Source organism: Akebia trifoliata, chromosome 1 (assembly GCF_017979445.1).
Source record: "Akebia trifoliata isolate Shusen 1 chromosome 1, ASM1797944v1, whole genome shotgun sequence".
NCBI classification, from domain to species: Eukaryota; Viridiplantae; Streptophyta; class Magnoliopsida; order Ranunculales; family Lardizabalaceae; genus Akebia; species Akebia trifoliata.
Genome location: NC_141375.1, coordinates 6,426,233 through 6,443,948, shown reverse-complemented (window position 1 = coordinate 6,443,948; position 17,716 = coordinate 6,426,233). Strand labels below are relative to the sequence as shown.

Below are 17,716 nucleotides of genomic sequence, written 5' to 3'. Positions count from 1 at the left end.
GTATTTGAATTCACTTAAAAAAAAATTATTTTTAAAAAGTAAAAATCCTAATTTTTTAAAATGTAAACTAATTTTTACTTTCTAAGAGTTACTTTCTCCCAAAATTACTTTCTATTCAAACGGGTTTTTAATCTGTATAGATGTAATATGAACTAGCTTTATTCCAAAAGGAGAGATCTCATGTTTTCTTGAAAGAACTTTTGGCTTTCTAGACCATTTAGTCATTTTTTATTGAATAAAATAAACTCCAAACAAAATAATTTAGTCTATGCTGTGTTCATATAGCACTCTAATACCAATCTTAATGAACGAAAGAAGAAGATTTGAACTTTTAAAAGAACACAACTTTGTTTTTAGAATGCAGTTTGTACCAACGGATTGCAAGGGGGATTTTTTAAATGATGACTAAGTGATCTACAAGTAGTCGATCTCTTCGATGAATCGTGAAAATTAGGATTAAAGGACTTTATTCCTGAATAATTTAAAAGGATGTAACTGTTTTTATATAACAAATAAGGATAATAGTGCAAGTGCTTTTGAAAACTTACTTGGTAAATTATATTGACCTGGGATCAATTCTTACAATCATCGAATCACTGAAACAATAAAAAACATGCTTACCAATCCGATAATAATGATAATAATAAAGATAATTGTGGAGAATGCAAATGGATATCTTGTGGATGAGAATCAGGTTGTTTTTGTGATGTTTTGTGGACGGAAATTAACATTTTCTCGTATCAAAAGCATATTTGGTGAGTACTTGATTTTTCGGACTCTCGTAGAAACCAAAAATGGATTGGAAACAAGAGCTGTTCAGACCCACTTTTGATTTCTTCTCGTCTCCACTCTTCACAATCTAGGTGCAGAAGTTGTTTTTTATTGAATTCACCAGTTGTCCCAATGCTTCTAGATCCTAAAATGCACCCCTTGAACTCTGTCACCAAACAATCAATGTCGCAACTCGCAATTGCAATTCCTATAAACGAAATTTCATAAAATCACTTAAAATGGAAAAAAAAAAAAAAAGTCAATCCAATCTACTTTGCTCATTCAAGAAAATATCACTGTGTTTTGATAGAGTTTCATGACGACTTCTTCTCCTGTGGGGAACTAGCAAATGTTTGGATAGGTTTTTGTTCTTGTGCGGAGAGGTTTTTTGCTCTTTGTTGAGAAAGTCCAAAAACTTACTCTTGAGTGGATAGATTGGGCTTCTGCTCTTGCGCAGAGAGATGTATCCACATAGGGTCTATGTAACTACATGATGATCATTTAATTCATATAGAAAGCTTATATTTCTGCACCAATTTTATTATAACAACCTAATTAATGAAAATTTAGTTAAAGTGTTGGTGGTGTGGATAACCATTCTAGTTTTTCAATCATCACACCCATCGCATGTCTATATTTTCATCTGATATTCATGCAGAATTTAATTATTGGGCATGCATGGTAAAAAGTTGGTGTGGCAATATAAGCTCACTTCATACATCAGGATGCCAATTAAGAATTCAGTAGTCACACACTTATAACTACAGCATTATTTGAAATTTATCTATCAACAATGTCGTTTATTAAATATGGAAGCAAAACATACAATGGGTCTAGTTTACAGATATCGTAGGTGACCAACACGACATGTGAAAGATCTGTAGGTCCTGTACAAAAGTCTATACAATATAGGCTGAAGAGCCGAGGAATGTTATTAAGTATTAAAGCAGATCAGGTTCACCACAGAATGCATCGGGTTCAAATGATCTGGCAGACTCATCATTGTAAACTCCAGGTACAGCCCTACCCCCAGCTTCTTCTGATGAGATGTTAGTGTTCTTTTGGCCAACTTCAATGTTGATAAGAAGGAAAACAGATATAACTAAACATGTTGCAAGTCCTACTAGTGTCAATTTCAATCTTCTTAGTACAGGTTTGACCTGAATTGAAGAACAAAAATAAATGAGACCAGGAAACAATGGTTTGGACAAAATATGTTTCTTTGAATATTGGTGAATCACATCAAACCCTTGTATGGATTTGAAGAAGCAATTTGTATAGTAAAAATATGCAAAAGAAAAACAATTCCTTGAAATCTTATTAAGGGTCATTGAGCTCAAATGGACAACCAAATTGGCAATCCAACATCACAGCTCTCTAGATTTCATGGAAGAACTCAGGTCCAAAAGAAAAAGAAAAAATCAATTTATTTTTATTTTTTTTGGAGCTTGATCCAAGGGTTTGAAAATGGACGTCTATTGGACTCCCACCAAACTCCCAATTTTAAAATTAAAATTTAATGGTGAAAATTAACTTTTTTATTTTTTTTAAGTACAAAGAATGTTGTCCTCTACATCCTTGTGGGGCATTGGATCATGTTTCTGGAAGCCACCAGGTGAGCTCAACGACCTTTAGTAAGATATCAAATCTTACTAAGGCTCTATGATAAAATAGTCTTAATTGTGGTTATTCAGCCATGAAACATCACACTCAAGTCACTTTATCGATGGTGGGTCGATTGAAACCTGATGATATCAGTATAGATTTAACTTACTGAAAATGAACCCAGAAGGCGATCACGTGCTAAAACTTCAGCTGTCTTGACCCAAATCTGTCAAGGAAAATAAAATTTAGTTTATGTGCTCTTGTTAGCTTTTTTCTCTTTTTCTTTCCTTTTTTTGCCTTTTTAATGAGTTCAAGAATATCATTATCGAAAACAATCAAAGAATATACAAAGACCCCATATGTCAAGATGACGCATCGACGTCAAAAAAGAATAGAAGAAAACAGAAAAATCATGTCCCACCCTATGCAATACTTGAACACAGTTGACTAATGAAAACACCAAGTTTGATGTTGAGAATAATGTCACAAAGAAACTCTTCTTTGCCTTCAAAAACATGACAATTTCTCTCCTCAATTCCTCAGTATATGCCAAAGGGAAGTAAATCCCATAGACACCATCTCAATGATAAAGAGGACATGAAACAAATGATACACCGATTCCATATTTCACTATCATAAGTACACAACAAGAAGACCAAAAGCACTCCTCTATGAACATCAAACCAATCTAAAAGTATTACGACAAGGCTGAGTATTGGTCCTCAATGTCTTCAAGAAAATCATTCTACTAATATCCTTAAAATTTTCAGAAGCTCATCATCGTCGAAATCTTACCCGAACTATCAGGGTGTAAGCCGCACAAATCCAGTCCTCTATTCAATAATATTGAAAGTAGTGTCTTCTATTAAATCAAGTTTCTTCGTATCCACTCTCAATAACTCAATACAAGTACTTTTTGGTCATCCTCTCGCTCTATTAGAACCTTGAACTGCAAATTCCTTCTCTTATAAAATTTTCAGAAATACTCAAGACCCAACATCCAGGTCACTAGCTAGCATGGATTTAAGTGTTAATTATGCCGTGTTATGGAGTATGGATCATGAGTAATAGATACTAAGCAGTAGTAATTGAACAAGAAACCAAATAAATTCAGTGAAAGAATTACAAGTGAAGTAGTTACCTGCCCATCATACCACCCACTTTCCTCATCTGCAATCAACAAAAACATTCACAATTATACCATCAATCAATTACTCATAAGAACACTAACAAAACAATCAGAAATTTTCACTATTACACCAACAAGTAATTAAATTTCACGATTACACAATCAATGAATTACCCATAAGAACACCAACTAAACTAATAACAAAACAGTTACAAATTTCATAATTAGGCCATCAATCAACTACCAGCTAATAACAAAGTAACAATATCAATCAACTGCCACAAGAACACCGAAAAAACTAATAACGAAGCAATAAAAACTTTCATGATTACCTCATCAATCAATTACCCATAAGAACAACAATTGAACAAATATCATGGCAATTGGAAATTTCGCAATTAGGTCATCAATCAACAAACCATAAGAATCATGGAAAAAAAACAAAGTAATAAAAAAATTCAGTATTACATCACAATCAATTACCCATAAGAACACCAACAAAACTAATAACGAAGCACTTGGAAATTTCACAATTAGGCCATCAATTAACCACGCATAAGAACACCAACAAAGTAACCAAAATTTTCAATCAACTACTCACGAGAACATGACAAATATCATAGCAATTGGAAATTATTAGGTAAACGAAATTTTCACTATCACACCGTCAATAAACCACCCATAAGAACACCAACAAAATTAACAACAAACAAATGGAAATTTTCACTATCACACCATCAGTCAACTACCCATAAACACCAACAAAACTAATAATGAAGTAATTGAAAATTTCACAATTACACTATCAACTAATTACCCAAAAGAACAAAAAACAAAACTAATTGAAGAGCTTTACATTCAACAGTGGCGCTTAGCAAACGATTTCCAACATAAGCCCATCCAAGGTACATATGAAGAACAACCAAAGTAACAACAAACAACCCACTTGAAACTGCTCCAAAAACACACATGAGAGGCTGAGATTCAGGATTAACTACACCGAACCAAGCGACTGGAAGACCGACATATCGAACAAAAGATGCACCTGTGAGGATCAAATTAGAACAATATTCGATTAAATCACTGGAAGCCCATGAGAAAGGGAAGGAATTGGAGAGGTTTTTGTACTCATTTATGGGTTGTTGGTCATGTGGGACAGGGCACTCTGTTTCAGAGGGTGAGGGGACATTTCTAAAGGAGGAAGATGAGAGGGAAATTGTGGAAGTAGTGATGGTGGTGGGTCTGTGATGGAGAGATTTGATTGGGTTTCTGATTGAGATGATTGGTTGTGAGAAGATTGGCGTTATTGGGTGGGGAAGAAGAAGAGATGATGGTGATGGTTTTTGTGATAGAAGGAGAGGTACAGTAGCCATGGAAGTTGGATTCTAAGGTCTGCTGGGATATCCTCCAAGTCCAAGACTCTTGGAGAATTTGAACTCACTTACAACAGAGAAAATTGATTTTTTTTTTTTTTTTTTTTGTTCCTACATAGTAAATTTTGTGACACACACCATTATATTACCATCATACCCCAAATGTAAGATAGAATGTTATAAAATCGTATCATAATTGAAACTATCACACCACCTTACCAAATTAGATCGCTTGAATTTTCAAATTAATGACATATAGCTTGACTTCATATGCCAATGCAAAAGATCAAAATCATCCCCAACCCATACATCTCTTTTAACGTCTAAGATAAACATTTTACCCTTATGTCTGACATGAAGATTCTCTCTTTCAACCATCAAAACTCAAGAACGAGATGGAGAGATTGAAGATGACGCAATTCTTTTCTTCGGGATTTAGACAAATCCAAATAGAGAACCAAATTACTTGAAAGATTCGTTATAATTCTCTTCTTCTTGAAGGATCATCTATAAAGCAAGTTGTTTCAGATGCATTCAGACATCAAAACGGACAGCTGTTTTGGATCAATTTATTTATTTTTTATTATTATTAATTTTTTTTTTTTTTTTTTAATTTTGTCATAAAGTCAAGATGAAGGCATTTTGAGCATATTACTTTACTCTTATGCAAGACCAAAGTCAAGAGATATGTCATCAATTTTTAAACACAAGAGTGTAATTTTCTCCAAACTCCTAAGGATACCCCAAAAAATTACCCTAAGATGTTCTTGTGCTAGTTCTAGAAGGTGCATGTGTATTTTATGGTGTGCTTTTAAACTTTTCCCTTCCTGAAAATCTTAAAATAAAATAGTGAACATTTTTTTAGAGGTGTATGGTTATAGTATAGTGGTGTGGTAATAGAACAATACTTCAAATTAACTTTCAGATCGCATGGACCGAAGGACAATGTAGAGCAGGACCGAAGGTTCTCATTTGGGTTTAGGCCTCATGACCCGGTTGTTCTGTTCCAATCTACGTATTAGGACTGTTAAGAATCAAATCTCCATCGAATTAAATATTAATCGATGGGATAGTAAGAAGTAATTTGTATTTTAGATTAGAGTAGTATTCAACAGCCAATGTTAAGGAGCCAACGTTACGAGCCAAAAGTTGTCCCATATGATTAAAAGTTTTGGATTGGCTGATTTTTTCTGAGGAAGATCTCCATGACATCCTCACAAAAAATCAGCCAAATCTGAAATTTCTAACCCCTATCAAAAGTGATTTATAAATTAATGATGATCCACATTTCTAAATCACTTTTGATGGGATTAGAAGCTTCAGATGGGCTGATTGACAAAGGCATTGGCTACTTAGTGGGACCCTCTCGATAAAATAGAAATCCAAAGAGAATGCTAGTCTTCAATTTTTTTTTTTTTTTATAACTTTCTGTAATACAATATTTCCCATTGCTTCTCAATCTCAACCACACAGAGAGAACATATCTTAATTTTCCAAGGGTTTTTTTTAGGGTATATGTGGAACGGAACCAAAACCAACCTGTTGAACCCCTAGACCTAACCAATGAACCAAAATCACGTCGGTGTTAATGGTAGGAAAATTTTTAAGACATACTATTTTTAGGGTCATGACACCACCAATGGAGACCCACCACCCTGGCATCTTTCACTTTGATACCCTTCTTACATGGCTTCCAGGTAGCCCTTCTCGTGCCCCAGCTCACCCCTTCTGCGGCTCAAACCGAAAAACATCTGGGCAGTGATGATGCCTAAATTTAAAAGCCCTTATCTCTTTGGGATCACAACACACTCACAAAACTCCTTTACTCAATGACTTAACACACAAATGCTTCACCCACATAAAGAAGATTAGAACAGAAATTGGAGAATGCAGGAATGCTTCTGATTCATTCCCATGGCTTTCCTTTTTCTCTTTTATTTTTTTTTTTTCCTTGCTATCATTCATAACAATGATCAGTTTGACATCAACCTATTCATCTTCCAAGCTACTAGGCTTCCATGAATTAGGCCACCCATTGAATGAAAGATACAAGATTATGCTGTTCTTTTTTTCCTGCCTTTTAAACTATTATTCCATTGTTCTACTTAAAAACAAAACAAAACAATACACAAAAGAAAATAAGAGCAGAGAAAACTACTACTTCATTGTGGTGTCCTTGGCACTTCAAGTAGTCGTTTGAACAGGATTCATCAGACAAACATTCTGGCTGATACTTGTTGTGGCCCCCACTTCGAATGAACCAACAACTCCATTTTTTGTTCCTTTTTTTTTTTTTCTTTTCTTTTTTTACATTATTTTTTTCTTTCCTTTTGAGGGGTAGCGAACGATTCTGCAACAAGGGTTCTGCTGCCCATGCTCCAAGTCCAGGCACAAAACGTTTATTTGAACACAAATATTGCCGCTCTAGTTGTTGCCTCCATTGGGTCTTGGGCCTATCTTTTCTCAACAACTAAACACTGCAAGCGCTTAAGAAGGGACATAAGCTGTGAGAAAGAAGGCCGCAGGTTTGGCTCACTGCACAAAAACAAAAGACACCACTTTAAAATGGAACTGAAGCACAGTGCAGTCCATGAAACATAAAACATATAGAAAAATAAATTTATGCCAAAAGCCTGTAGCAGACCCCCAAGTGGTAACTTAATGGCTGACAACAATTGTTAATAAAATGAAAACTTACCTCTGCCAACAATCACGTATTATCTGTGCAACCACCGGATCAATATCTTCAGGTATCTCAAGGCGTCTATTTTGGAATCCAACGGCTCCAACAACTTGCATTGAGTTCATTCCACTCCATGGCATACGCATGGTAGCCAACTCCCATAGTATCACACCGAAGCTAAACACATCGCACCTGCAAAGCAGTCAGATTCAATGCTATTAGCAAAACTAAAAGACTGGAAAACATAGAGCTCCTCCACCTTGAAGGGCCTATCAGCTATGCAGCCACAACATGGTACAAAAGCAAGAATTTGCACTTAAATTCCAACACAGATGCAACACTTATTCTGATATCTGGGTAACATTTTTAATGAGAAAATACAAATTGTTCACTCACTTCTCATTGGATGGTTCATTTCTTAGAACTTCTGGTGCCATCCACTCCGCCTGCATCTCATTGACAACAAACATGTAAATTGTGTGTTTGTCAGACGTAGACGGGCATCCAAGCTAACATGTAAAGACTAATGATAAACTGACTCGCTAAAACTGACGCATTTGACATGCATGTGCACAGAACCACAGATCTTTTTTCCTTGCGTATCCCAAAGAAAAAAATATATGGTTCTGTACACTGCCACATCAACCATGTCATTTTTAGCACGTCATTTTAGTACGTCAGTTTATTGCAACTCACATGTAGAACAACAGTACTATCAAGGGAACATGGAATTATTTTTTATTAATGAAAATGAGTTCATGAAGGATTACAGTTCCAGCCATAGATTTTGAAGAGAGAAATGTGTGGTGCTTCAAACGTGATAAACCAAAGTCACAGACCTGCAGACATGCCAAGTGATATCAGAACTTTTTATGTGATCTCCAGAAACAAACTCAAGGTATTTTAAATATGAATAAACAGCTGATGCATACAAGTTGGAAAACCAAATTTTGTATATCTAGGGATCTAATAGGAACAATGGAGAAAGTAAGGGGTCTGTATTGGTGTTTGATTCGAGTTCAACCAACTCCCACATCTTACAAACTTCGGAATACCAAGCAGAACATATAAACTAGACTTCGGGTTTTAATAGTTGATCTGTGATAAAGATAATTTTATTGAGAAATAGAGAAAGTGATGACCAAGACATGTCAAACATAAGGTGAGATGGCATTGACCAAGTAAAGGAAGAAAATTGAAGGGCAATCCAAGTTCTTGGAACTGTTATTTTTATTCATGAGGAAATTAGTGTGTTAATATTCATGACTATTCCCCTGTTACATGGTCACATGACACATATCCCAAGTTAGTATTCAAGCCTTAAATTAGTAATGGGAGTTCAAGTATTGTAAGGAGTAGTTTCTAAATTAAGTTTAATTTGTTCAAAGAGTTGAGTGAGATCCATCTAGTATTTGTTTTAGTATGTTATAATTAAGTGCTTTTTAGTCAAATTTGAAGTCAGAACTCTAGATAAAGTGAAATAGTGGAAGACGATTCATGCAGCTTACTCCAAATGGCTGGGATAGCACTTCGTTTATTGCTTGCTTGAACTCTACAAATAACAGAAAATCATGTTCTTTTGCAATGATGTACAAAGACTAAAAAAACAAGACTCGAGTTTTTGAGAGATTTCTCAGCTTTTTATGTGTGACTTAATTTTGTATATACTCCTATCATAAAATTCTATTTCTTTCACCCTAAAACCTCAAATCTCCAAGGTTTTTCGATTGTTTCTGAGTCATTTCTGATATCAGAGTAGTACTTTCTGGGGAGACTTGGTTTAATTCACCATGAATCGGATGAGCATAGTTATGGTTTAAACTGCAGAAGGATGATGAATGTCTCTTGAATGGTGGATTTAATCAGTGATTTGCAGAGCAATTTGAAAGAATGGAACAAAGTCAGAGAAGGGAACAAGCTGTTAAAAGTTTTTCTTAAAAGTGATTATGGTGATTCTACATCTGAAAATCCACCACCCACCAATCAGAATCACAGGAAAGTGAAATCACGGGAAGTGAAGCAAAAAAGAAATAAATGAAATCTAGTATTTGGAGATCAAAGTAATATAATTGAGTGTAATCATGTTGTCGGTAATATAGTTAATAAAAGAAGCCTATTTTGTATTCCATGCTTACAAACCTAAAACTCTCTTTCATTTACCCTAAAATCTTCAAATCTTTTTTACTTTTTGATTCTCTCAATCACAAGAATGACATCAATTGTAAACCAAACTACCAAGGCCCCACACTATCTCTCTAAACAAGACAAGAGATTTTCCTTCAATAGCTATTATTTCATCAAAGGAACTGACATGGATCTTCAATTCTGTCAAGAAGAGCGAGAAAGTCGTGTCTTGGACCTAGCTCCCAACCGTAGCACCCATCCAGCACTCAAGAGAACCACTGATATTGCCCAAGTCGGCCTTCTCAAAGGTGTCCCCACTCCCCATGTTATTGTTTGTGGAGCCTAATGGTACTGGTCAGGAAGGAGTACTGTTAATCTTTTAACACAGTGGACACACCAGTCAAGATTTTAAAAAAAAATTCCCAGTTGTATTTTCATAGTTTCACTTATATTATGTAAAATACTAGAATACTAGTTAGGTCTTCCTAGGGGGTATATATCTTGTGAAAGGGTGTAATCTGTAACTGTAAGTTTTCTTTTCATAGTGGAATTGGTGTGGTCCGTGGACGTACCTCAATCTTGAGGGGACCATGTAAAATCTATGTGTTTCTATGTGTAATTGCATCTTGTTTTTATTTCTCTCAATTCATTTTCTTGGTTCGATTGCCCCTATTTTCTTAACACCCCAGAGTTCCCCTACCTTGTTTGGCATCCACAAATAAGAGTTCTATGAAGAGAAAATTTTCTCACTCAACTCCTAAGGGAAGGCAACTTGGGCTACAAAAGGGGGGGTTATATGGAGTATCGCACAGGCTAGACTCTAGGGAAAAGCATGGTCTGTGATATTCGGCTTTGTTGGAATCTTTACATAAAATAGGAATGGAGTTTGAGACAAGAAATTAGACAATTCCAAGTGTTTACTCATGTTTTCCTCCACAATAGTGTAACAGAAAAAAAAATAAAAATAAAAATAAAAAAGGATGAATCAACGAAAATTTCAAGAGTTTATTGAGTAAGATCCATCTCTCTCACGTTTTCATTGAGTTAACCGAAATACCAGAATCCAATCATGATTGAGTAAACTTGTCCAGCTTCCAAGGATCCGATCAAGTTTTTTGACAATTCACAAATTCTAAGAATACAAACATTTTCTCTCCTAGTAATGTCCTCTCAATATATTTTCACATTTTTACATTTAAATTCATTAATGGAAAAAGTATATGCCAAGCACACAAGTGTTTCAAAATTTATAATCCTCTAGGCAACAAATATTTAGTCTTGAAACGAGCATCCATAACACATGAAAATGCAAAACAGAATACGGTGATCCAAGCATTAACTCCAAAATAGAGAATCTGTTATTAACAGATAGCTTAAGTTATAAAGATTTAATCTCTATATGAAATGGAATGACAAAAACTAGTCAACTAGGGAAACACTTATATGCTAAATTTTCAACGGAATCAAACCTTAACAATCCAATTTTTATCAACAAGAAGATTTGGGGACTTCAGATCTCGATGCACAATTGTAGGATTGCAAGTGTGCAAGTAATTCATCCCTTTGGCCTGAGACAAATAGCGGAACTTTAGTGAACATTAAAATGCAAACCAGTGAAATAAAATGACTTGCCAAATTATACCACATCTAAAGCCATACGCAGTCGTCGCTTTTCATCAATGTGGATGTGGGGACGATGCAATAACTTGCACAAACTTCCCCTGTAGAGAAACAATAATAGGGTTGAGAGAGAGTACATGAAATAATTCCATGGATTGCTTTGTGCATTTCAGGAGATATCACAGTGCTGCTAAAAAATTAGTGGTTACTAATGAATCAGGGAAAAACAATAAACTTCATCCATATACAGAAGAATGAGAATCTCCAATTGGAAATACAAGATTTTCAAATAATAGTTCAAAACAACCTCTTTGGATCATTTTAATTTATGATTTCTTGAAATAAATTTTGCATCTTCAAACAAAATGATATTCAAGCCCTCAGCACTAAATCATGAGAGTTTCATACAAATCTTAATGTCTACGATTTCAATATATTCAATTTTTCACATTTGTATAGCCCCCAAACTGATACTGATGAGGACATACAAGTTGCAGATTAAAGCATTGGAGCAACAAAGACCTTTCTTAATAGGCCAACTAGTAATTCTTTTTAGTCTTGGGTTTTCTTTTTTATGTTTATTAGTTAGTGGGCCTATTCTTTTATTATTTTAGTTATTAGTGTGTGGGCCAAGGATGCGTTTATTTTTTTTTTTTTTTTTTTTTTGTGTTATTGGCCCTTATGGGGAGGCCATGCATCCCATTATAGGGCTGGATGGCCAGCCCATGAGTTGGTTTATTTTAACTTTTAAGTTTAAGCGGAGGGTAGTTTAGATAATTTGCAACTTTTTGAGTCATTAGGATTATGGATCTTTACAAGCACATGATGTTATGTTTTATTATTGGAGATTGAATAAAAATTTACAGGTCTTCTGAGTTTTGATGTGATGACACGACTCTTGGTGTGATTCTAAGCCCTTGGTGCAATTCCAAGGTACTATCCTCATTTCTGTTCTTCATTCTTCCCTCTTTATTTTTCTGTTTTTCCCTTCAACCCACACATAGCCAAACCATCCACACAATCCTTTTATATTGAAACCTAACCTAAATCTAGTTTGAGTTTCACATGAACCTCACCAGCCACCTAACTCATCAGGAAACGGTTTTAGAATCACCTAAACCCACCCGAAACTCATCTAACCTAAAGCTACCCCAGCCAAAATCCCTTCCAACCCCTCCCCACACCAGTCAAACCACCTATATCCATCTTAACCCTAGCTGAACCAACCAGCCCCTATACCTTATCCAAACCCTCTTCGTAACCCTATATACCCATCAAACCTTATCCTAATCCAATTACACCATACCAAACCTGGTTACAACACCTTTTCCCTGCCCATTTGAATAAGAAATTGTTGGAAATTAGTTATTTATCATTATTGATGAGTGTCCTGACTTCTGAATAACACCAATTTATTTTGGATACCCGTTTGAGCCTAACCTTTTTTTGGAATCCTTTGATCGGATCAAGAGTAATCTAATTGTGTTGGTTTAAAACCCTACGCTAGTGGAAGTCCTAATTTCCATTAGTAACCCTCAATCATTATTTGAGGTATGGTATTGTATGATTGTTACTAACATACTATTAACCTTTTAATCAACTGTCGACTTTCTATTTTGACTTATAGTGGATTTAGTGTTGGTTTATAATTCATGTTGCCCTTGGTAATATATTATCTGATCTCAGATTCTACAAATTGGGTTAGTTTTCATGGTCCTGCATCAGATTACTCTTGTTGGACATCTCTATATGTTTCAAAATGATCAGTTTCAAAGCCACAATATACTTGGACTTCCACTTTTTCTCCACAATTCTCTCTTGTAGAGAAACACAGCAATTCTGCAGTGGGCTATTATGAGCAAGAACAAAGATAAGCCAGAACCCAAAGATTTCATGAAAGTAGTTTCATGTATTACACCTCAACTATTCACATACAAAACTGATAAGTACAACCAACCTAGGAAGAAACTCAGTCAGTATTGAGAGGTTTGGAGGACGCGTAACTGCTCCCATAAAAAGAACGACATTTGGATGCCTCAGCCTTTGCATGATTCGAACCTGCACAATCAATACCATTTATAAAGTAAACCAACGAAATCAAGAAAGAGGTTCATATTATCTTTAGAGAGATTCTATTCCCACACCAACTTTTGTTAAGAGCACCCCAATTCATATGAAATCACCATAGAATTAGCACATATGTTGGGGCGCTCTTAGTAAAAGTTGGTGTGGCCATAGAAGCCCTCTATTTTTGAAGTATACAATATAAAATTCAACATGGCAATGCTTACCTCGCATTTTAGTTGCTCCAATGCATCGCCAGAGAAATCTTGGTCCAGAAACTTCTTCACAGCAACTTCCTGTCATGCAGTACTAATACCATCTTAGTGACAAAGTTGGGGTTTGAGAATAATTCAGCAAGAGAAAGTCACAGAAAAAGTTGGCAAAACATCATATAAATTAAATTGAAGGGAAATTTCTCAAATAATTACCAAAATTTTCAAAAATGCCAAAAGGGTTACATGTGTTGACAGAGATGTTGTCACTGTTGACAAATCCTTCTTAATGTGTCAACACTATGTGATAGCTCTGTCAACGCTTGTAACACTTTCGGAATAAACAAAAATGCCTTTAATTATTTGGGAAATTTCCCTAAATTGAAAAGTAAAAACTAATTGTTTTAAATATAAAAATATATACATAAATACGTATTTTATATATTAAATAAAAAATAATACTAAAAAAAATGCTAAAAATAAAAATAATCCATGACTTTTTGAAAAAAAAAATCAGGAATAAATCATGATTAATCGTGATTTTTTGAAAAATCAATGTTTTTTTCAAAAAACTTTATGAGTTTTTGAAAAAATCGGGATTTAACCGACAACTATTAAAATCGTGATTTAATCACAATTTTTTGAAAAAAATCGCAGATTTTTGTCACTATGAATACTATCATGCTAATACAAATTAAGAAGTAATTTTATAATATCATCTTCCGAACTATTAGACTGATAATTCAGAATTACCTACAAAGACCAGATTCCAAATTGTTACCAATCAATATACTTATGTTATTTATGAAAGAGTCATAAAGAACGAAGATCCATAAATAAAAATTCACCTCAATGCATTGAAGAAATGGTAGAAAGCACATAATATTTTGGTTCTGCATGAACAATTCAAATGATTTTGTATTTCAAAAAACTAAAGATAGAAGTAACACTTGCTCGACGAGTCAAATCACGGCCTGGCCTGTCAATAACTTTCAAGCATTTGAAGTCATAAGCTCATGTGATTTGGCTACACTTTACAAGTGCCTGATTTAACTAAGGAGTTTTCACGCAATGCAGTCGACTGCTTTAGTTAACAAGGATAACCAGGAAAAGGCATGTTTCATTTAAGGGAGCATATTCTGAAAAGTTCGGTTATAAGGCACGTAAGGCTTCCTTCCCTTACTTTTCTTATGCTTTGCACATTATTTTTAACCCTCCCTGATATGTTGGTATGTGGATTGGTTAGTTTTGGGCTTCTTTCCATCACATTTTAAGGCATTGATAGGTCATGACATGCTACTTACAGATTGAAGCTGAGGATGCCAAGTTTGATAGTTATACTACCTTTCACATGACTTAATCTTTGTGGACATGTCAAATGTCAAGATCAAAGGCAACCAGGGTGAAGGCATCTTTTTGAAGATTCATTCATGTGTCATGGGTGCTCACACCCATTTAAACATGCTTGACATATGGTCCGCTGACAAACATTTTGGTGACTAGACTAATTGTAAGTGTTAATGCTTATTTATTAGTGATACAAGGGTTATACAAAAATTTCGGTTTTTTGCCAGATAACAAGGGGCATGATCCTAATTACTGTCCACTTAAAAAAATACATAAGGTAGAGAGAGCTGTGGGCAACATGTGAGATTCCCAGGTACCCATCTACTGATCGGTTATCCCATATCTTCTCTTGGTTTCTCTCTTTTATTCACCTTCTCTCATCTTTACATGTAAAACCATAGATAGCTTGCTACATGGTATCAAAGCATTGAACAAGATCTACGGGGTTTCTCATTGGAAACTAGAATCAGTATGTGGTTTGCTTGGGTTGCCAAATGGGTGAACTGAGCAAAATATAGAGAAATGCCAATAGCCTTCCTATGTAATCCGTTTTTCTCTACTCGATTCCAATGTCAATAGCTAACCATTTAGAGAGGAAGGTTAGAGATTTCTTGTAGGTATGCGTTTTCTAGCACGAAGGCATGAGGAATGGTGTTACACTTGTAAAAGCCTTGAGGCTAAAGGTGGAAGCCTCAGAAGCACATATAATTTAAATAGATAAATAACTGAATTACATATGCAGTTTTATACTTCCAGCATTTCATAATTTCATCCCTTGAATAAAAAAGCAACACTTAGTGTGTAATAACCACTAATAAAAAAAGCCTAGCAATAATCTAAGACTAGAAGAAGATGTGGAGGAATAGACTTGGCATTGAGAAAGAAATAAAAATAGGGAAGAAACTAAAACAAAAACAAAAAACAAAAATGTGAAAGAAGACAAAAAGTTAACTTTCATGTTGGAATTGCAAATTGGCAAGGATTGTGGAGAGATTAGGGAAAAAGAAAATAATATACATATATATATGGGAAAAAGAAAATAATATACATACATATATATATATATATATATATATATATATATATATATATATATATATATATATATATATATATATATATATATATATATATATATATATATATATATGTATATATATATATATATATATTACGTTCAGGGGACATCGTCAAGTGACAACTATTTTTACACTTCTTGGATGCCATCTGTTTTACAAGATCCAACGGCATCTAGTGGTGTTGTAGAAAACATATAAAAAATGGACAGCATCCAAGTGGTTGTGTAAAAATAGTTGTCAGTTTTAGATGCCCCCTGAACATGTCACTAAATATATGTATATATCTATGTTCAAAATACCGTATAGTAAAATGCATCGGCCGAGACCCATATGAAACATTGAATGTTTCAAGAATGTATCATTATGTATCGTTTTATCTCTTGACCAAAACATAGCCTCAAGACTAGATTTTAAACCTTGTATTTTGTGTGTGTGTGTGTATTAAACCTTCATGTAAATTAAATGTTATAAAAGTTACTATGCAAAGATATATAATAAAAAAAAGAATAAAAGAAAAGATAAAATACATCCTCATATGGATATGGAGTAAACCTTACTCAAAGTGTCAAAAAGGCATGTGCATCTCCTAAGGCAAAAGTTTACTAAACAACTCTGACGATGAAATCAGCCTTCGAAGCCCCAAGGTCCTTTTTGAAAGCCTTGCTCTAGGGTAGGCCTTAAAGCCTCCAATGCCTTTGAAATTGCTTGTAGGGAATAGAAACTCCACCTTTTGGAGTGGAGAAAGATTTGTGATCCATAAGTGATTAGTTGTGTAGGATGACGTACTTTAAGGAGATAAAAACGGCTCAGCTTCGTAAATAAAGATATGGAGGAAAAGGACATCATGCAGAAAAGGGACATTCAATTCGATTGCGAGATCAACAATGGTTGGTTTCCAAAAACTTTCATCTTCCTTGTAGTATAATGGGGTTTCAAAAGGCTCCATCAAACATCTAAATTTGCTCCAAAATGGGATCAATTTAAAGTGGGGTTACACATATCAAGAATACTTTGGGAGGACTTGTGGTGTGGGGACACTCTTCTTTTTTCTGCTAAGTGTAAAGTTTTATTAATAAAGAGGACAAGATATCCTCGAGAGAAACAAACAAACAACAAACGGATCACCCTTAACACACTGATCCCACCTATACAAAAAATCCTCAAAGAAAATTCTTTAAACTTTTTAAATTGTTTACACCAATAAAACAGGCCTACAATACTAATGATTAGTCCTTGAGTGGATTGCTCCTTCCATTGAAAGATTCACCCATTCCTTTCTTTCCATAAGCCCCAACAAAAGGCGGAGGGGATGAAGTTCTAAAGAATCATCTCTCTACCCCAAAAAGTTGTGGATTTTCAACTTTGCAAAACCAACACCAAGAAACATTGAACGAGGAAAGGAAATAGGAATAAACTAGTTGAGCAACCTCATAGGGAATAAGAAGGTGATCAACTGATTCACCACTCGATTTGCACAAGAAACAAAATTCAACAATTACAACACCACTTGCCTTAAGGTGATCACTAGTGAGTAGTTTATCCAAAACAACAACCCACAGGAAGAATGACACTTTTGAAAGGATCGAAGGAGACCAAATCGCAGAAACAAGACTAAAGATACCCGAGGAAACATCAAGTAAGGAAAAAAAAGATCTAATAGAGAAAATACCATCTTGACTGCTAGCCCATGTCATGGAATCTTCCATATA

The 17,716-nt window shown here is 34.7% G+C and overlaps 2 protein-coding genes across 2 annotated transcripts in view; both read right to left on the bottom strand.

The window, feature by feature from the left end:
- Positions 1–1,540: 1,540 nt before the first annotated feature.
- On the bottom strand, positions 1,541–4,968 carry LOC147410562 (YCF36, putative (DUF1230)). The gene is made up of 4 exons (XM_086436819.1): positions 4,362–4,968; positions 3,518–3,546; positions 2,546–2,602; positions 1,541–1,931 (listed from the first exon to the last, which is right to left on the bottom strand). The coding sequence occupies exons 1-4, from the start codon at positions 4,876–4,878 to the stop codon at positions 1,713–1,715; spliced, it is 822 nt and encodes a 273-aa protein (XP_086292945.1). The 5' UTR covers positions 4,879–4,968; the 3' UTR covers positions 1,541–1,712.
- Positions 4,969–6,746: 1,778 nt separating this feature from the next.
- Positions 6,747–17,716, bottom strand: part of LOC147410561 (serine/threonine-protein kinase EDR1-like) — a 37,934-nt gene continuing 26,964 nt past the window's right edge. The window contains exons 7-14 of the mRNA XM_086436808.1: positions 13,597–13,665; positions 13,263–13,363; positions 11,328–11,406; positions 11,155–11,253; positions 8,332–8,400; positions 7,958–8,007; positions 7,577–7,753; positions 6,747–7,413 (exon numbers count right to left, since the gene is read on the bottom strand). Coding sequence (XP_086292934.1) covers positions 7,332–7,413; positions 7,577–7,753; positions 7,958–8,007; positions 8,332–8,400; positions 11,155–11,253; positions 11,328–11,406; positions 13,263–13,363; positions 13,597–13,665 — 726 coding nt within the window. The 3' untranslated portion in view covers positions 6,747–7,331. The remainder of the gene's footprint in view (positions 7,414–7,576; positions 7,754–7,957; positions 8,008–8,331; positions 8,401–11,154; positions 11,254–11,327; positions 11,407–13,262; positions 13,364–13,596; positions 13,666–17,716) is intronic.